Here is a 19,554-nt window from a genome sequence, read left to right on the forward strand (position 1 = left end):
AAATGAGGTTCTTCGGCAAGAACACATGGGTCCCGCCACCCACCTAACTCGCCCAGCCAATCACGAAACAGATATGAAACCGGATTCAGCTCGAGAGGCGAAGCGCGAGAAGCTGACGCATTTGCCACAAAGGGCTCGCTTAAAAGCTGGAAAAGCGACCAAAGGTGACTCAAAGTTTTCATCTGCCATTCTATCGCTGAGCCACTTGACTATCGACACGACCCGATGACTTTCCCGTATGAAGCTTTCCAGCTGGAAGAGGTTGCTCCCTTGGCGTGGCAAAGACACCTCGTCCTTGCCAATTGCAGTGTGGCCCTCCCCTACGCCAACCGAGCCTTTGCCGAGGGCCATCCATCGCTACAAGAAATGGCTTCAGATCGCTACGTATCAGGGGTATGGTCTCGTTTGAAAGGGAGATCTACGCATTGCCCTTACGCCCTTACCTTCCTCCTGCCACAGGGCACATCGGTCGTACCCTCTGGACCAAACCAGTGGACGGATGCCCCATCCTACCCAGAGTCCGTCCACGCATGGGCGTACCCGGTGCACGTCGTCTCTGTTGGCGACTACACATCTCTTCAGTGGATGCTGCCAACTGGGGGGATCGTCTACCCAGCAGCACAGGTGATGTGTGGTCTGTCAAGCGGTGGGTTGTCGATCATACGAGCCTATTCCTTACATACTTACTCCGCACTCAGCCCAGGAGAGTCCGGCGGCCCCATACTATCCGCCACCCGATTGCACACCTCCACACGCGGGGTTTACTACGGGAGCAGCAGTCGACATCCTCACCCTACGGACGCGCGCCATCGTCTGTGATACGCCGCTGCACATGCCTACGCCGCGGAGGGTTACAATCAATGGGTCCCTGGCAAGGCTCGTACCATCCCGGCCGCGATGGCGGCCGACCCCAGCGGAGCTGGAGGACAAATTCACGGGTGCGGCAGCGGTCTCCACCCCAGCATCCGATCACCCACCAAGCGCTGAGGGTTGCTTCGAGGGCATTGCCCTCAACAAGACAACTCTGAAATCAAGAACGCCGATTCATAGGAATTGTCCTGTGAACGGTGACATTCCCGAGGCTATCAAAGTGTCTGTCCAAGAGCCCGCCCCCAAGCAACCTAAGCGGGCTCGAGCGCCAAAGAAAGCTCGCGGACAGACCGAGTATGGCACCACAAAGTATAATTGCGATGAATGCCTGATCGGGTTTCGACGCCCTCACGAACAGAAGCGTCATATGCGTGAAACGATCGCGCATTCTCGGCCCACCAAGCGATGCGACGCTTGCGGGAACAAGTACTTGCGCACAGACGCGCTGAGAGCGCACAAGAGGAGCAAGCACGGTGCGCGGCAGATCTAGAGGCGGAGGAAGTTGAGTGGGCGGTGAGCAGAGGAGGGTGAGTGCTGGTGAGTGTTTTCGACCTTGCCTTTACTTTGTACCCTTCATCATTTCATCTCCCACGTCGCATGCTCCTCTTCCTATCGATTTTGCTCCTGAATCACCCTGTGTTGTATCGCAGAACATCATCGGTCGCATGAGTGTCCCCCTTTCAAGTCCGAATCGATCCGCGGGCGTGATGCTCGATTTGCGCCTGTCTGCGAGGATTTCCCAATCTGTTTGTTTTTACTCACATGTATTGGTCGCAGTTTTTCCCAATATATCTGCTCTCTCTACAGCACTTTATTCTATATGCGAAAGGCCAGATGACGAGGTGGTAGATGAATTTCTGAGATGTGTCCCTTTGCACGATGGATGCAATGGTCAATGAGGAAAGTAGGAGGAAGACCACGTGAGACGAACTCATCAAGCCGACTTGTCGCTTCTAGTATCCCGATCTTTTTATTTCGACTCACATGCGTCAGCTACAGTTCTCCAACATATTGGATCTCTATATAACTGTGTATTCTGTATGCGCCTCAAGGCGACGAAGCGGTAGATGAGTTGCTGAGCTGTGTCGCTTTACTGTCGCTGCACGCGATGAGACACGATGGCTGCAAGGAACACGTGAGAGACAGTGAACTGACTTATGCCATCGTCATTGCTCAGTCTCTTCTGCTCCTCTGCTCGCGTTCAGCAGCGACTTCTTGTCAGGACTACGTCTGCTCATCTCCAGCACTATTACTTCAGACCGATGTCGAGCACTACTCCTGTCAAGCACACTTTCATCGTGTATGCACCCGACAAGACCGATCCAGGCGCGAATGCACGCCGGCTGGCTGTTCGCCCCGCACACATCGAGAGAGCAGCCACGATGAAGCAGGAAGGATATATGAGTGCGTCAATTATGTCGATCTGAATGGATAACAAGGCTCACTGAAATTGCAAGAACTGGGCGGCGCGATCCTCACACCGGAGTCGATCGCAAGCGAGAGTGCAGAGAAGAAGATGACAGGCTCCGTTTTGTTTTTCCATGCTGAGACAATAGACAAGGTGCGAAAGACGGTTGAAAGCGATGTGTACTATACCTCGAACGTGGTGAGTAGATTTCATTTGACTGAGGTCCTTCCGATCAGTGACTGTGGGGTGCAGTGGGATGTGGAGAAGATTGTGATCGCACCGTATGCTATTGCTGGAGGCTCTCAATGGCCTTGATATCGAGTTCAAGGCCCGAGGGTGTCGGCGCAAGTCATGAATGTATCAGTAAGTCCTTTCTCTATTCGCACTTTGGATGCTTAAGAACATCGACGTTCTACAAGATATCTGCATGTGCCTTCTTGAATATCTGACCATACTTCTCGGACTTTTGTAACAACTACTCGTTGCATTCCTTTTGGCTCACTTTAACTCCAATTCAAATATTGTGCATGCTGCTATCATCAACGATGTCTGGCCTACTCCCTACACATGCACCCATCGTCAGCCTGATTTATTCCAATGCTCGTAGATAGCGAGCTCCGCAGTACTCAGAGCGTCTCTGAAGCGATTCACGAACATCTCCGAAATCTCTACACAGAAGCCCATGAAACTGCGTTGTCACAGCCTATATTCTATGTGATCATGGGCTGTTACCTACAGATCTTCTGTGGATCGTAAATCTAATACTGGGAGTCAAAGTGAATGTCAGTCTGCTCTATCAGGTGAGTAGCACTCAAGTGCATAAACAAGATGATTGGTTCCGTATCGTGTCAAAGGCGCACTTCGACTTGAATGAGCTCTACGCTCACTGCTCACATTGATCCTTGTTTACTCTTTCTAACGTTAATGCTCTTTATCTCCCCTCATTCAAATCCTGGTCCGCTGCACGCACATCAGCGCTTTACCTGCCCACTTTACACATATCAATGGCCATGCACATCTCATTTTGATTGACAGTTCCCTGGGTCTTATGACAACCAAACTTCCCGCTTTTCCTGAACTACCAATCTCTTCAGTTGCGCTTCAAGCCACGTCAACGCCAGTAACCTACGAGGGTCGTCTCGGTTTCCCCTTCATTTCTTACATGTCGATTTGACACAGTATCGTGGTATATAGCATTTTAGGCTGTGCTCGTCGATGTGCGCCGTTGATTTGCCATATTTTTGGTGATTTAAAGATCCGGCCGTATGGCTAGAATTGTGGACTGTGATCAGCGTTGTTCGAATAACTGGATAACGGCCTGGAGAAATAGCACTGCGCTGCCAACGATGCTGTCTACACGCGGGCTAACTGTTTCTTCTACTCATGTTCTCCTTTGTCACGATGGAGCCAACGATCAAGAATACATAGAGTATATCGTTACGCACTGCGAGGAGAGCCGCGATGGATAATAGGGAGGCGCAGCTGTCCAAAGAGACTTGTAGTGAGCCCATGCTCCATTTCGGCAACTCGGCGCGGAAACTGAAACTAGATGTTCCGTCGCCTTCGCCTTTTGTTCCTCAACTAGGGTTCCGTGAGTAATCCCTGAATTGCTAACATGTTAATAACTTATGTTATTAACATTGTTATTAACACTGTTATTAACAGGCCACCTCCAGGGGGGCACAATGTCGATGTTAATAATGTTAATAATGTTTGAAATTGTATATAATGATCAGCATTTGAATTTACATTGAAAGGTGGAAATATTGAAGGTTGTGGCTGTACAATTATGTCTTCCCTGCAAAATAATAATTTTGTCCGGGAGTGCAGAGTCTCGGACTGCATTGGTTCCCACTCTGGACATTCTGTTACCCATTTTCCCCGCTTGCACCATGTCCACCGAGTCAAACGACGTCAGCTTTGAGACTGTTCTCGCGGAACTGCATCACCTGCTATTAGGCATACCCCCAGAATCAAATCTGCCTTTCGTGGAAAATTCTCAGGACTCACATTATGCATGCTTCCTCAACTTCTCTCTGGACCCTGATCTGATGGAGAAGATCGAAGATGAGGTCGGGGTATTCAGTGAACAATTCAAGTCAGTTTTTGGCTGGTAAACATGGTTGACCGGAGATGGAATCATACCGGACCTGGTGACTTCTTGTTATTAACACCACTTTCTTTATTAACATGTAAATAAATCAGTTTTCAACATGTTAATAACGCTTTATATACAATTGTTATTAATCTGTTATTAACTCATGTTAGAAATTCCTCGGAGAGGCAAATGTTATTAACATTTGTTAATAACTGTCTGTGAATTACTCACGGAACCCTATCCTCAACAGCTCTCAGCAATATGGTGAAACGTGCTCGTTCCGTCGATGATGAAGACGAACCTTCGAGGCGAACACGTACATGGGATGAAAAATTCAGCCCTACTCTGTGTTTGTGCTCTATATGCACAAAGACCGGTCCGTCATGTCCATGTTCTCGATTAATGATGTGGTAGCTAATTTTGTTTTCCACGAAACTCGTAGAATCAATATCAAAGCAGCGTAAGCTCCCGGCTCTTACCAGAGCATCCAGCTTACTCGTTTTTGTATATGGATTGTGTAGACTTGGCGACTCTAAGTGATGCCGTCGACGGCAAAAGGTTGATTCAAATTCGCTTTGGAGATCGAAGAGTCGTCACTAGTGTGCCCCTCACGTTCGGTGTTTGTCCGGATCTACGTAAATTGAAATACCTATCTCTGACCTGGAGCGCGTATCACTTAGGCCCTGGCCGTCACCATTCGTCGTTTGTTCTCCCTTTCTGCTTCCTTCGATCTGCGCATCTCTGTGCATATTCCGTCCTTCGATGGCGATCGCATGGAGATCGATCCACTCATATGGCCGAACCTTTGCTACTCCCTCATGGCTGTATGGGTCGAATCGGTCGAAAGGATAAACAAGTCTGCAACCGCGACTATCACCACCCCTCTCCCTGAAATTTATGTACGATCTAGTATAAGTGACCGAACATTGGCCTTTCATTACGATCCCCTCCTCACTATTGAGGCCTTGATGAGAAAGCTCCAAGTCGAAGAGGGCATCCCAATAGAACACCAAAGGCTATTCTTGGATGGCAAGATCCTTCTTGCAATCAAGAGACCGTTGACCTTAGCTCAGTGCTTTATCAAATCGGGGTGAACTCTAGGCCTATATCAGCAGAAGAAAAAGCAGAAACAAAACATCTATGTCTAATCCCTGACTCCTATCACTGCTTCGGACTCAGTATCATCCCGGAATGGAAGTTCTCATCCGTACGACCAATGGTATCCGTCGAGCGAAAGGGGAGTGGATTGCAAAGCATAACCTGGGCAGTGCAATCACAAGACACTCAGTATGATGAAGAGCCCGTTGGATCGGATGGCCCTGACATACAATGGTCATACGACTTGTCGGGTTTTGTTTGTATATATTCGATTTTTCTGAGGACTGATGGATGCGTGTGGATTGCACAGACAACATTTGGCGCGCCTTACGCAGCCTTCGCGCCTTCCTCATAATTGTTTCGATCCTACACATCCCGTCATCGATCCATCGAACTCTGTGCTTGTCCTTGATACCGAAGTGGCCGAATACTTGGAAGCAGCCCTTCGTTCCCTAGAGCTACCTCCCTCTATGCGCAGGTCGTTCATAACGTGGGTCATACTCGTCTACATCCCTCCGGGTTACTATTAACAACAGTGATAGTTACTGGCATGCTGACCTTATGAATCATGCGAATATCGCTCTGCGGTTCTTACCACAAGCCTCATACGAATTGTCTGCTTCTTTAGTAATAAACCCTATCCCCGCGAGCGTCGTCCGTATCTCCATGCTCTGAAAGGGTGTTCCGTCTTCTGAGGAGCACCACTGGAGATCTGACATCTTTCAAACGAGACTATCAGATCAAGGTGGTTGGACCTCCATCGTGGAGAGCGAAGTCTCGACGAATCTTGCACTTTCTCTGGAAATATTTGAGTGGGGCGGCATGGAGGTCAAAGGACCCGATTTAGCTGGTGGTCGATAGACTCCGGTGGAAGGAAAGCTGCTCTGTGTGTGCGCTCGTAAAATTGAACAGGGAGCAATATTTTTCGACCACAAACACCCACACAATCTAGTCTCATAGTATGAAGTGCGGACTTGTCTACTCGTAATGCTCTTGGGCGCGAGCTTTCGATGTGATGCTCTATAAATTCTGATTATTTCTTTACAACGTGTAGACTACGACAGACCCGGTATATATAATTACAGCACATATACAAAGACGAGCGAACCGCGATAATACCAAAACGAAACTCAGAGCGAGAGAAGAGAGGCAAACAACATCAACGCACTTTTTAGTCAAGAGATGAGCGAGACAGGAAAGGAAGAAGTAAACCATAAAGAGAAAGAGGTAGAAGGTAACAATAAGATAGGAGTTCGAGCAGACGTAAGGAGAAGCCGGTCGAAAGACGTAGGCTGATAACCACGTCCGTTCAACACCATGCCGGATGTTGGAATGACGGGGGGGCAGGCGCAACGCCAGACGTCGTTAACAGTCTACGAGCAAACGCGGCGGGGGGGGTAGGCGAAGAAAAAAAAAACAAGCACGACTATGCGAACGTCAGCAAGCTCTCAGCAGATACATCTCGCTGAGCCTCGGTCGAGTCCAAGTCCTGCCAGAGGCTCATCATGTTTTTGAGCACGCCGTCGAGGAACGCCGAATAATGCCTCGGCGTATGCTGCGCGTCGATGGCAATCTCGTCCGACGCGAGGGTGCTGATGAGCAGGCTGCTCACGGCGAAGATCTTCGCACGCTGCTCCTCGGACACGACGTGCGCAAAGCGCGGGTGCAGTAGCTGTGAGGTAAAGTGAAACGGAAGCAAAGATAGACTGTCAGTCTCTGATATTGCTCTCGGTGATGGAGGGATCCTCCCCGTCAGGCAAGGGCGAAGTAGGAAAGAGGGAGGAGACATGGAGATATGGAGGCGAATCTCACCTTGACCAAGAATGCGCCGGCAAAGCCCGTCCCGACGAAAAAGAACTCGGGCGCGTACTTGACAAACTGCGTCGCCACCATACGCTTCAACCATGCATCCACGAGGGCAAACGCGGCGTTGATTGACTGCTCGAGGTACCGACTCTTCCCCTCCGCCTTCAGTGCTTTGCTCGCGATCTCCGATTGCAGGCCGTACGAGATCACGATGAGGCGGCAGTATTCCAGCAAGCTGATGCGCATGACATTCATCAACTCAACGTCGTCGCACGAAGAGTGTTGGGTGCTTACTATGCGACCATTCCGGTGCGCAGCTGGTCGGCCATCTCTGTTGGAACACAAGAATGAATCGCGTCGGTCAGTATATAAGATCAGGATCCGCATTGGGGAGCAAATGCGTACCGATCTCCTCGTGCAGGTTCCCGCGCATCGCGGCCTTTTCGAGCGACGACGACGACAGCCTCTGCGTGAACGCGTCGATGACGGTCGCTAGCGCCTTCGCCTTAAAAACGAAGATAATCTTTAGTTTCAGGTCATGAATCGAAGGGGGCACAAGGGGACATACCCGCTTATCTGCAGGGTAGCTCTGCACCTCGGAGGTGGTGTCAATGAACGCGTTCATGATGCGGAGAAGCTCGATGATGGCAGGGAGATGCGCGTCGAACGGGTGCTGGAACGTCGACGCGGAGCACCAGCGCGAGCTGTTCCGTATGATCTACACAAGTCGACACGCATGTAAGTGCAGTGAGCCGTGGCATGCATGTAACATGCAAGCAGAGCAGACAGCCAACGCACCTCGTCCTCGCGGATCGTGGGTTGCTTTCCCATCTGCATTGACGTGCTGTAGTCCATGATGCAGCAGATCATCCACGTCCGCCGTCGGTTGAGCAATTCCCGCTCATGCCGCTCGTCGGCTGGTGGCTCATTGGACGGTTTGTTCAGATTCAGCTCTACGGCCAGCCTGTCCCAATCCAAGGTCATGGTCAATACATGCACAAACACACGAAAACTGAAAAGGGAAGTGTTCCTAAAAAGAGAAGGTGGACTGCTCACCGTGAAGCTACCCCCGTGTAGAACGATCCCCGGTCCTCCTCCCACGTGCGCGTCGGGCTGCCGTACGCGGCCATGATCAGATACGCCTGCGACATCTCGACGCACTTCCATCCGTCGATGAACGCCGACGCAGCCGCTGCCTTGGCGAAGTGCATCGCCATCTTGTAGATCTCTGGCCGTTGAGTGTAGTACCGCGAGGCGACGGCGCAGACTGTGCGGACGCGACGTGAGCTACGGCAAAGATGGAATGGAAAAGGTCAAATTACTAGCAGTGAAGAGGAAGGGACACCGGCGGAGCACGGAGGCGGGTGTGTGGATTGTCTCGTCCAAGATAGACAAGAACGGCTGGGAACGAGCGTCAAAATCCTCGTCCTACACAACGAGGAGGATGCCACTCACGTTCATCTTATGGAAGAATCTAATGACGTCCGCATGTCAGAAAGACAACCCCCCGAAAGCGTATACGACGTATGCGGACTCACATGTCGAACAACGCTTTCGCCTCGTCAGGCGAGATGAGCCCCGAGATTAGGATCTCGGGCAGCATCTCGCGCTCGATGACGATCTGCCGTAAATTCAAATCAGCCGACGGTCCTGTATGATCAAGTGGAGATCGTCAGCATGCATTATGAAATTCGATAATAATCGGGATATGAAATTCTGAAAAACTCAGACTCGATCGATCGTGGCAGAGCGGGACCAAATAATTCAAGATTTCCACGAGCGGCCATCTGCGGCCATCCGAGACTAAAAACCTAAAAACTTACCAGGGCTGAAATACGCGCCGTTTGCGATGCCAAAGTCCATCTCCGGCACGCCCTTTAGGCCGCCGAACGCCTGCGACCACGCGTCTGCGTTGGCGTTGGGAGCAAGGTTTGATGGCACGTTCAGCGTCGGATGGCGCCCCTTGCCGTACTTGAGAGAGCAGCTTGCAAGGAAGCCCAGAGGGGCAGTGGAATCTGGCAACGAATGGAGCCGCAGCGCTCCGCCACCGCCCTCACCATCTCCGCCGCGGCGGTGGCTGGTATGCCGCCGCATGATCTGCGTCTCCGCGCCCTGCTCCTTCTTGCACAGATCCACGTCCATCGACTCGCTCTTGCTCCTCTGGCTTTCGTCCTCATCGCGCTCGTCGTCGTCTTCCCCATCATCCTCGAGCTCGTCGTCGTCCATCTCCTCGTCGACCTCCAGCGCGCCGACGTCGATCGCGCCGCGCGCGACTTCCCACGCGCGCGCGCTCGCTTGGTGCTTCTCCATCCGCGCGAGGACCTCGCTGTGCGCCTGGCGCTCCGCCGGCGTGAGGTTCCCGAGGCGCGCTGGGAGAATCGAGAGGGGCGTGACGTACGAGCCGGACGCGCCAGAGCTGGAAGAGGAGCCTGGGGCGCAGGTGTGCAGACGCGACAGGATGTCCGCGATCGACTGGTCTTTTTCACGGATTTGGCGCAGGAGGTGCTCCCTTTGGCTAAACAGGGCGATTCGGTTCGCGTTTCGTGTCGAAAGTTGAGCCGGTGCGGAAGGGAAAGAGAGGGCGTCTACGTCAGCAAGGTCCAGAGCGCCAGGGTCTGAGCCGCGTGGGACAAAAGCCGTCTCCATCGAGCCAAGGTGGCTGGACCGAAGACGGCGACAGGGCGAAGAAAGAACAAGGGATGACGCGAAAGGCAATGATGACGCAAAAGGCAATAGGGACGACTCATCGTCCCGATGCGGAAATGCAGGCGGACTGGAAGATCTGTCTGTCGGACTTACCTCGGCGTTCTCGCCTTGCGCCCCTCGACCACACAGTGGTGTCCCCCTACGTTGCAGCGCACGCATGCCGGCTGCGCGTCGGGGAAGATGCACTTCATCTGCGAGACGAGCCAAGACCACCCGGTCAGCACATGTCGAGCAGGCATTAAGCAGACGCGCACCTTCAGCTTCTTGCAGCGCGCACAGGCACCGGGTAAGCGCCCGCCCACTGTCGTCGCCACGGCGGATGTAGCGCCCACATAACCAGTAGAGGGGCTGGCGCCAGACCCTGACGCACCTGACGCCGCAGCAGCATCGGAGATAGCGATGGACATAGCCTTTTCAGACCCCCTTCGCGAGTACGGACCCGGGCTCGAGGAGGACGACGGTCCCGCGTTCAAATATGGATGTGAAACGTGCGCGTGAGCACGAGGGCTCGACCGCGGACTGGATCGGGTATTCGAGCTGGAACGTGCACTGGGGGAAGAAAGTCTGCTAGTTCCAGAATGCCCTTGTACGTTGGTGATGTTGCTGTTTCTATTGCGCGGATGTTGTTGTGTGACGTAAAATGGAGGACGAGAAATGGAGGCAGTGTTGCTCGTGCTCGGTACGGGCGTATCGCACACACTGTCGAAAGGGAATGGGTCGAACGGGGGGCTCGTGGACGTGTCCGAGCATGTGTCGAGGATGAGCGACGGCGTCGACGCTTGGGTCTGTGTGGGTGACGCTGCCACCGCCGCCGCCATAGCCATGGAGAGCGACGACGGGGATGTGGAGGATGACGGGATATGGAAGGTGTCGTGGGTGTGATCACGATGGGTCTGGACGTGAGTCTGGCTGTGAGTCACGGGATCGTTGACACTGTTGATGTCTGATGAGAACGAAGGGCGTCGGTTAGCAATGCTCGGAAGGGCGTCACAACAAAATGAAGGGCAGAGAAAATGGACAGGATGGAAGATGGAGAGACAGGATCGAGGAATGATGGATAATTGAAAGGCAATCCAGTAAGAAAAACGTGCTTGCCTGTATCTGAAGGCTGGTACCATAAGTCTTCCAAGGCGGCGTATTCATTGTTGAGCTGCGGCGCGGCGACATCGATCCCATTCACGTGTCCGCCGTCAGAGGCGGCGTTCATGTCAAAAGAATAATGCATGAATCCGTTCACATCCAGCATCGACGGCTGCTGCTTCGCGTCGACGTCGGGATACTGCTGCATGGCATCCTTCGAGGCCATGTTCGAGATGTAGTTAGAATGTGGGAGGAAAGTCTGGTGATCCTGCTCGTGACGATGAGGGTGATGCTGTTGCAGCTGTTGCGGACGTTGGTGGGGGTGATAGTGGGAAACAGCTGCGTAGACGAGATCCGGATCCGACTGGGGCAAATACTGGGACTGCATGCTGTATCCGAGCGAGAGGGGCGTGTCAAGCATGAAGGCGCGGAGGCTGTGGTGACCCGCAGAGTCAGCAGACGTAGTATGTAGCAGGAGGTGGTATAAACAAGAGGAGGATGTAGTAAGCGTTTAGCAGGTATATATGCACCTGGGCAGTTGGACAGTCGGTGTACCCCATCGAGCGCGGAGGGCAGAGACTTTATAAGCGAAACTGTCTGGCCGCGCCTTGCACGGTTCTGGCAACAGGGAGTGATGATTCAGGGATCCACGTCGCTGGATTCCCAGGAGACGCACATAAACTCGCCCGATAGACGCCTTCTCCACGAGCCATGCGTCTGTCCTCCACTTGCAGCCCTGCGTCTATTATAGGAGTGGACAGATCGGATCGAGGGGCGGATGCCATAGACGCCGGGGTGGATAGGGTGGGCACGGCATCATTGTCCCGTCGAACACCACATCAGAAGTACACCACCCTTCGGAGAAGGAGTGCGTGGTGCTTGGGCACAGCAAAGCCTTGCGCGGGGACTCCCGAGGGGCTTTTTCCGCTGTAAAAAAAAACAGAGAAGCAATATACGGCTCGAGATTAGCGGGAGAACATGGGAACACGAAGGAAGCCAATCGAAGGACCGATCTTCCCGGATCTCGCAATACATGTGAGATAAAAGTTGTGAGATACGATACAGTGCGAACGTCGTGATCGAATCGACAACCAACACCTGCCGGGTTGCAGTAGGCTTGACTTACGCTTGCGCGTGTGGTGGTCGCAAGGCGAGGCGATGCGTGAATCACCCGCAGCGTGGTCGATTGTGTTTGGCTGAATGACACATTCATACTGTACCTCCGTTCATCCAGCCGTATGACTCCGGTTCCTTCACTCGCGTAGGCGCTCGGCGCGGCCCGTTCCGCAGACCTTCTCTCATCATCTCCCTCCCTGAATTCCCACCCGAGACTGATACTCCGTGTCTTGACGCCTTGATACCTTGTTTCCAAGCCGTCTATCCGTGAATTGAGCACTGGTCTCGGCGCACCGCGAACGTTGACGCACCAGCGTAAATCTCTTGATTCGGCGCCAGTCAAACTGAACGCCGAAGAGGCCGATGGTGCGAAATGTGGCATACAGCCGTAATACTCCCACCTGTCCGTTAGAGCGCATAATTAAAATGAACCGCGTCGGTGCGGATCAGACTTCCACCCGCCACCATATCGCTTGCCAGCCAAGCCAGCCAAGCCGCCCAACATCCTTCATGCTCCATTTCATATCAACGAGTGCCCATGCCGCGTCTGAGCCACCGCAATGATGCAAGTTTCCAACGTCACGCCGGCATCGGCGTCAGTGTCTACAGGTCATGTACGGAGCTGCGGACGACGCCGAAGGCTCATCAGGATATGTACGGGGAACGCCGATCGACCCCGCGCCTTCACCACACCCCGCCGTGTCCCCACGAAGCTTAAGTGACAGCGCGCTTACGCTGTAGACCCCTATGGACCTCTGTGGGACGTCTGCGATGGAGTGCCTCGTATGAGCTGGGCCCGCACCCGTGCACTTGAGAGCGCATCATGGGATTGCCCGACCTTGAGGCTCCCATCCCACCATCTAAAATAAGGGGAACATCGGCGAAAACACAGACCAAAGGGGTTAGGCGTTGTGGGAGAAGGCTCGGGGAAAGCGCTAGATCGGGAAAATCGAGATACTACGTTTGATCGGAGATGAAGCCGAAGGGGCGCGAGAGACGAGAAAGGAGAGCAGCGGGCGCCTAGGAACGCCCCGGCGTCTCTCTTCGGTCCGCGTTATTCTGTTTGTGCGATCGCGGACGATGAATCTCACGACGAATTTCATAGAGGAATTGTGATCGGAATCGAAATCGAAATCGGGCAGAATGGGAGAGATAGAGGTGGACAGATAAAGGTGCGTGAGATAGACGACTTGGGAGTGTAGATGCGTGGCCGTTGATCACACAACATGAATAAGCATACAGTGATCTGCATGCGATGATTATTCTGGTCGTGAGCATCTTCAATTGGACACCTAGGGGCAGACGCAGCGAACACCAGGAAAGGGTAAAACAGCACTCAGCTGGTCGAGCGCTGCTCAAACGGAGTGCGCCCTAGCTTGCTTCCGACCGAATGACAAGCCATGACAGAATACAAATGAAGCAAGCGAGTGGCCACATGTTATGGTGACCTGGAGTCCAGTAGCTGGGAGACACCAACCGACGCATACTCACGGAGTAGCCTTGTTCCGATAGCCTTCCTAGATAAGGGTGCATCCCAACAAGAGGATAACGAGCCTCAGTCTGGACACGTTGTTCCAGACAGAAAGTGATCTTCCGAGCTAGTTCTAGCGTCCGTATGATGTCGCAACCAAAGCATTGGATCCTGAAAAGAGGCAGGTGAGGGACGCAGAGGCCAGATAGCTGCAGAAAACCTGGAGCTGGAGATCTGGGTGCCTGGACGTGTGAAAAGTGGGATGCGAGACGGATGCGGGGACAAGGCAGACAGAGGAGCAGGGTGCAATGTTGAGATGAAGGGAAGGATGTAACGGAGAAATCGAGATACCGCGCCTGATCGGAGATGTACTGCTGGTCGCGGCTGATGAATTTCACTCGAGAGTGGGGTGGGTGCACACTGAATGCGGAATCTGGTGTGGAGTGCGATAGGAACAGACTTCAACTTCGGTCTTCGATTGTAGACGAACCTGTTGTCCCTAAGGATGCTTAGTCCCAGGTTGAAACAACACTCCACCTTCCAGAGAACGCGTATCATTGTAACGCCAATGTGCAGACAAGAAAACGTAACAGAACTCGTGCTCACCAGGGTGCATTTCAGAATCAAGTTTGTCTTCCCGTCAGTCTAGACCCATGACGCAAAAATGATAGAAAGGGGTCCATGCCACATGACGCCAAACAAGGCTCGCTCCCACGGCTTTCGGCAAAACGATATATGGAGGAAGTTTCGCCCCGAACCTGTTTATGCATTCAAGGCGCAACGCGATGCTTATAGCCACAGACACGAGATCAGCCCGGCCTATATATGGGCTGATGAGGTACCAACGCGGCGCCAGCGTGTATGTGCGTGTCGCCCCAGATGCTACAGTCAATCGACCAATTAACTCGGGCGAGTGAGCCGAGTATATTGTGCGCCAAGCCTCAGGCGAGTAATGAGTGGGAGTGAACGCGGAGGATCATTCGTGGGATCGTAGCCTAGAATGCGGTTGGCGCTCTGAATGAGTGGATCCGTGAGGCCCTGAATTAATAATCCCTTGAGTAGCAATCTCTGTGAGTTCAGATCATCTCGTATTTTGCATGAGATACTTCGCTGCTGTGTATCTGGGGCAGCGCATTGGAGCTCCCACTCGAAATGAGAACTTGCAATTGCGAGGAGAGTGGCGTGGGCGAGAGGCTTGAAAGAGAGCGAGACCTGGATCAGTCGCAATGAGACAGGGGGTGAGAACGGCTGTAGACGACAGGCACATCGCCAAACCACTCCATCCCAGTCCTCCCAGTCTAACCGATCATCTGGGGATGGTGCATTCCGTACCCCGATGCTGACTGGTATACTCCTCCGTTGCGCTTCTTGCTTCCATTCATCCGTCAAGCTCGGAACATGCCCATAGTTCACATACCTGGTATCAATGTGGTAATATGTCTATCCGCTCGGCAGCCTGACTTACCTGGTTACTTGGTATGAACTGGTCGTATCCAACCGCGGCGCCGCCGGAGGCCAGAAAGCAAAACCTCGATACAAAGCGGCAGAGTCACCAAGACGCACAGTCCCGATAGGAACTACGCGAAGCAGGATCGGGCGAGATTGGGATTCAGGAAGGGGAAGAGACGGAACAAAGACGGTGAGCCAATCTCGAGGAGGTCAAGAATTGAGTCATATCGGGCAGCATCGGGCACGCTAAGGGAAAAGACATACTACGTTTGGCGGGATCGTCTCACGCGGATGACGTGCGTGTACCCTGAAGGAATGGCAAGTGCTGATTTTGGGCGGAGAGAAGGTGAGAAGATGAGTGGAATGGGGAAATAAGAAGGCGTTAAAAAAGGCGCGAGAGGAGGGATGAAAGAACGAGAAGGGCTTCTGGGTTGGTTACGGGTGCTATTGGATCGGGGAGGGCTGTGAGAAATGGACTATTCCTAGATGGGTGAAAGGGTGTGGAGAGCAATGACGAGAGTGTGAGATGAGGGAAGTTGTTCGAGAACTCAGGACATGGTCCACAGAGAAGAGGAAGCAATATCGGGAGATAGGAGTCTGGAGATGGGCTGTAAAGAACTTGCATCGGGTGCTGTGGCATGGAGAGATCGAAGAGTGCTAGGGAGTGTTCACGACCAATGGCTATGGATAGATATGGATCGCAGTCCATCGCATCGGCGCTATCCAGCAATGAGGGTTGGGAGAATGCTTGAGCCACGGCACCAGAAAGAGGGATCTTTCTCGTGTCACAATACGTCTTCATGACGGTCCCGATGATACTCGTTTTATCTTGACATGGGTTGTTGTACTGAAAATTGCCTCGGGGATCGGTCAACATCGACATGATAGACCAAGATAGAACTCGTTTCGTTCCCGAGGCAAACCACCATACAGTACACGGTCTCGTACCTTGACACGTCCAGCATCGAACATGCATAAACGTACGGGCTGGCAGGCGCCTCGGGTGACGCCGATTCGCTCATATCTCTCCTCTTAATCTTCTACGGCTCGCGTCTTGCCTCGTGGCCCGTGCATCCTGCTTCGCTAGTCGGAAGAGCGGCGAATACTCCCATCCGTATGGGAATTTTGAACAGTGAAGCTGGGGTGAACACGAAGAGAAGAGTCGGGCGACAATCAGCATGAAGACCACACAACGCCACGAAGGCATGAGGCAGGTCGCAACACGAGTGTTGCGCGCGTCTGCATCATCGACCGTGGTTCGCGGGATTGTCCATGGTCAATCCCTATCGTCAATCGGCCGATCGAGATCGCAGACGCCTGTTGGGCGCTGAGAGTCAGAGTGAGCGTCCAAGCTAAACACTTTGACAAGTTCTGTCAACTCGCGGCAGTGTCGTGGCACAAGCGGAGAACATACTATTTCTGTCTGTGGCGCTCAAGATGTGGCAATCAATCGTCCTCGAAACCTCGGTGATGTTCCCGCATCATCGCACTGAAGAGTGCCGAGAAGAGACGTCTGTGATCATGAGGTTCCGAGTCTACTGCAGGAAGTCGAATGATTGACGACATTATAATGGCTCAAATATGATCAAAGATAAAATATATGTCGCCTCCATAAAATAGGGCCAGTGTGCACAGTGCATATTGTTGTTGATATTGAGGTGTATTTGCAGTAGAAGTTATCATGCTTGTCCCCGACTCCCTGTATGTCCCTCTTCAGTCAAAAACGGATAAAACGTTCTGACCACGTGCAAGACCTGACTATAAACTGCCCCAAAAAGGGCGATCAAAAATTCGGAAATTGGAACAAATTGATCATCATCTGAATCGACTGCTCTCTCTCTTCCCCCTCTGTTTCCTCCTCCCTCCGTTTGAAACTATTTCCCGCGCGCAAAAAAATCTTGCAACATTCGAGCTAAGATTTCTCAAGCAATGTCGACCGAGATATCAGAAAAGCCTGTTGAGGCGCCCGCGACACAAGCAGTCGAGTCTGTGCTCGAGTCCGCTGCTCCTCCTGTTCCTGTTCCAATTTCTGAAACTCCGGAGGCTACTAGTGGTGCGGCAGACGCGGTTACATCCGATCCTAGCGAAGATTCCACTACCGAAGAGGAGAAGAAGGTCAAGGCGGCCCGTCAAGGTGTGTTTCCCATGTCGTAGCGGACGAAATGCGAGGGCGCCGGGAGTGTTGAGACGTGGAAATCATGTGTTCCTACATAATGTGGTATTCATTGTTTTCTTACTTTTATCAGTGGAATTCTACTTTGCGGACTCGAATCTACCTTTCGACAAGTGCGTTTTTTCATCCTGTTCGCCCCCTATTTTCGTGATTTCCCAATACATACCTTGAAACTTCAAATTACCATTTATCAACAAATCGTTGCGTTGGAACTCCATGCATGCTTTTCACGAAATGGCACATTGTTAAACGGCCTCCCTTTCGCGCACAGGTTCATGTGGACCCTTCACACTGCAAACGCAGAACATTGGGTGCCCATCGCGACCGTCGCGTCGTTCAAACGCATGCGCGAGTACAAGGACATGGGTCTCCCATGGGTCGTTGACTCACTGCGCGCCAGCACGGAGCTCGAGGTCGATGAAGCCGGCGTCAATGTGCGTCGACGCACAGAAGTGCGTGAGCCGAAGGGACAGTTCGAGCGCAGCGTGTACGCGGTGAGTCAGACGTGCTCTTAACGTCCTTGCGACCAGAGCGTCATTCGGCGTTGTCGCAAATTGATCGGTGCTGACGATCGGAAACAGAAAGGTTTCGGGAAAGAGGACTCTGAAATCCAGAGGAAGCTTGAGCAATTTTTTGAACAATACGGCCGGGTCAACGCCGTACGCATGCGGCGCGTGGAGGGGACGAAGGAATTCAAGGTGCGGTCAATCTTCACAGCCGACCTTCACTGGGAAACATCGGCTCACCTGCCTCTCGGCTCGCTTGTCTGTGCACCCATAGGGCTCCGTCTTCGCAGAATTCTCTGACTTCAAATCGGTCGCCGCCTTCCTCAACGCCGAACCCAAACCGACATGGGGCGGAGAACCTCTCCTCACGATGAGCAAAGAGGACTATGTCGACATGAAAATCAAAGAAAAGGGCTTGACCGGCAAATCTGCCGCGGCCCGTCGGGACGATTCCTCAAACCGCAAGGGTTTCAACGCGTTCCGCGAGATGCGGCTTGCGAATGGTAAAGGGAAGGATGGAAAGAAGGGGGAGGACAAAGAGGTCTGGTTGCAGTTTATGGGAAACAAAATTAGAGTCTTAGAGGAAGACGGGGGATCGGTCAAAGGGGAAGACGTCCCGCGTACCAAGGGCGCGACTCTCAAGTTCTCAGGCTGCGGCGGCGAGGCATCGTTTGATGACATCAAGGTACGCCCCTTTCATGATCAATTCGCTCTATTCAATTCCGTGCCGCACTGCGCTGAAACTGCCCCCTCTCGTGCCGCATGTAGAAACCGCTCAAAGAGCGCTTTTCTCGCGCACCCTTCGTGAAGTATACTCGCGGCGAGGACTCCGGGCTCGTCGGGTTCGACAAAAGTCTCTCAGATGAAGAGATTGCGTTTGTCCGAGATTCAGTCAAAACACTGAATGGGAAACCCGTGACGTGGACCGTGGCGGAAGGTGCGTGGTCTCTCACACGGGGTCCTTACTCCTAGGCATAAAGCGTGCTAGTCCGCTATATGTTTGCTGACTGTGATTGGGGATACAGAGGATGAAGAACGCACGTTTGAGGTTGAGCGCGCCATCTCGGCGGCAAAACAGGTCCTCAGGAACGCGTCTTCCCCTTTGCGGGGACGGGGACGGGGTGGAGCCGGCGACCGCGGTCGCGGTGGCCGTGGTGGCCGTGGTGGTCGTGGTAGCCGTGGCGGTCGCGGCGGTCGTGGTGGAAATGGTGCACGCGGAGGACGAAATGGAGAGAAAAAGAGTGATGCTGCAGCTGAGGGAGGAGCTGCTGGTACAGGCGACGAGCAGACGGGTGAGAAGAGGAAGCGCGCAGTCGAGCCTGACGGCGCGCATGATACTGGCGTACGTGGCCAGAGCGTGCCGTCTATTGTCAGTGCACCGAAAAAGGCAAAGGTCGATGGCGACTCATGAAATTCGTTCAAAACACGCACGATACTCGACGCGAGCTGCTTCACCATATGTTGTGCGTGTTAGTGTCCTGGAGATGATCTATCTAGACTTGTACGTGTTGTTCCAGGTGCCAAGCGTCTGGTGACCAATTCCAAGATGGAGCTGCCCAAGATTCTACGGACATAGTTGGCTTGATTATCTCACGGCAGATGTGACCGAATATGAGCTCGTATTCCTATTTTGGTCTTATCTTCTGTAAGTTGTGAAGAATTACGAGCCCTATGATGGAGCATCATATGTTTCAAGGTGTTGAAAGTAATACTTAAGCTATCACACAAGGACATAGTCTTTCTAATTGTTTAGATTTCTTATCACTGTCCCAT

General features: G+C 52.8%; 7 protein-coding genes across 7 annotated transcripts; 5 read left to right on the top strand and 2 right to left on the bottom strand.

Annotated features, from left to right (window-relative positions):
- Positions 1 to 225: 225 nt before the first annotated feature.
- Positions 226 to 1,360, top strand: HETIRDRAFT_321576 (uncharacterized protein; the record flags this gene model as incomplete). The annotated part of the gene is made up of 2 exons (XM_009550311.1): positions 226 to 646; positions 699 to 1,360. 2 exons carry the CDS (start codon positions 226 to 228, stop codon positions 1,358 to 1,360), a joined length of 1,083 nt encoding a protein of 360 aa, XP_009548606.1.
- Positions 1,361 to 2,132: 772 nt separating this feature from the next.
- On the top strand, positions 2,133 to 2,593 carry HETIRDRAFT_322307 (uncharacterized protein; the record flags this gene model as incomplete). Its single annotated transcript, XM_009550312.1, has 3 exons — positions 2,133 to 2,274; positions 2,328 to 2,476; positions 2,531 to 2,593. 3 exons carry the CDS (start codon positions 2,133 to 2,135, stop codon positions 2,591 to 2,593), a joined length of 354 nt encoding a protein of 117 aa, XP_009548607.1.
- A 1,577-nt stretch (positions 2,594 to 4,170) lies between these two features.
- On the top strand, positions 4,171 to 6,004 carry HETIRDRAFT_428368 (uncharacterized protein; the record flags this gene model as incomplete). The annotated part of the gene is made up of 8 exons (XM_009550313.1): positions 4,171 to 4,376; positions 4,547 to 4,590; positions 4,627 to 4,752; positions 4,819 to 4,836; positions 4,898 to 4,995; positions 5,057 to 5,466; positions 5,556 to 5,730; positions 5,810 to 6,004. The coding sequence occupies 8 exons, from the start codon at positions 4,171 to 4,173 to the stop codon at positions 6,002 to 6,004; spliced, it is 1,272 nt and encodes a 423-aa protein (XP_009548608.1).
- Positions 6,005 to 6,488: 484 nt separating this feature from the next.
- HETIRDRAFT_445608 (uncharacterized protein) lies at positions 6,489 to 13,551 on the bottom strand. Its single transcript, XM_009550314.1, has 19 exons — positions 12,615 to 13,551; positions 12,477 to 12,583; positions 12,193 to 12,427; positions 11,916 to 11,993; positions 11,597 to 11,808; positions 11,102 to 11,500; positions 10,241 to 10,895; positions 10,080 to 10,177; positions 9,104 to 9,939; positions 8,819 to 8,930; positions 8,736 to 8,754; positions 8,603 to 8,708; positions 8,337 to 8,547; positions 8,079 to 8,244; positions 7,849 to 7,998; positions 7,686 to 7,785; positions 7,575 to 7,611; positions 7,287 to 7,515; positions 6,489 to 7,146 (listed from the first exon to the last, which is right to left on the bottom strand). Exons 1-19 carry the CDS (start codon positions 12,699 to 12,701, stop codon positions 6,901 to 6,903), a joined length of 4,083 nt encoding a protein of 1,360 aa, XP_009548609.1. The 5' UTR covers positions 12,702 to 13,551; the 3' UTR covers positions 6,489 to 6,900.
- Positions 12,537 to 14,793, bottom strand: HETIRDRAFT_386567 (uncharacterized protein). Its single transcript, XM_009550315.1, has 4 exons — positions 14,260 to 14,793; positions 13,674 to 14,190; positions 13,274 to 13,553; positions 12,537 to 13,220 (listed from the first exon to the last, which is right to left on the bottom strand). The coding sequence occupies exons 2-4, from the start codon at positions 13,713 to 13,715 to the stop codon at positions 12,928 to 12,930; spliced, it is 615 nt and encodes a 204-aa protein (XP_009548610.1). The 5' UTR covers positions 13,716 to 14,190; positions 14,260 to 14,793; the 3' UTR covers positions 12,537 to 12,927.
- On the top strand, positions 13,902 to 14,793 carry HETIRDRAFT_410558 (uncharacterized protein). Its single transcript, XM_009550316.1, has 2 exons — positions 13,902 to 14,190; positions 14,260 to 14,793. The coding sequence occupies exon 2, from the start codon at positions 14,342 to 14,344 to the stop codon at positions 14,555 to 14,557; it is 216 nt and encodes a 71-aa protein (XP_009548611.1). The 5' UTR covers positions 13,902 to 14,190; positions 14,260 to 14,341; the 3' UTR covers positions 14,558 to 14,793.
- Positions 14,794 to 16,539: 1,746 nt separating this feature from the next.
- Positions 16,540 to 19,410, top strand: HETIRDRAFT_155670 (uncharacterized protein; the record flags this gene model as incomplete). Its single annotated transcript, XM_009550317.1, has 8 exons — positions 16,540 to 16,617; positions 17,146 to 17,236; positions 17,349 to 17,388; positions 17,547 to 17,769; positions 17,857 to 17,973; positions 18,056 to 18,466; positions 18,550 to 18,718; positions 18,807 to 19,410. 8 exons carry the CDS (start codon positions 16,540 to 16,542, stop codon positions 19,190 to 19,192), a joined length of 1,515 nt encoding a protein of 504 aa, XP_009548612.1. The 3' UTR covers positions 19,193 to 19,410.
- Positions 19,411 to 19,554: the final 144 nt, after the last annotated feature.

This window comes from Heterobasidion irregulare, assembly GCF_000320585.1.
Source record: "Heterobasidion irregulare TC 32-1 unplaced genomic scaffold scaffold_07, whole genome shotgun sequence".
Lineage (NCBI taxonomy): Eukaryota > Fungi > Basidiomycota > Agaricomycetes > Russulales > Bondarzewiaceae > Heterobasidion > Heterobasidion irregulare.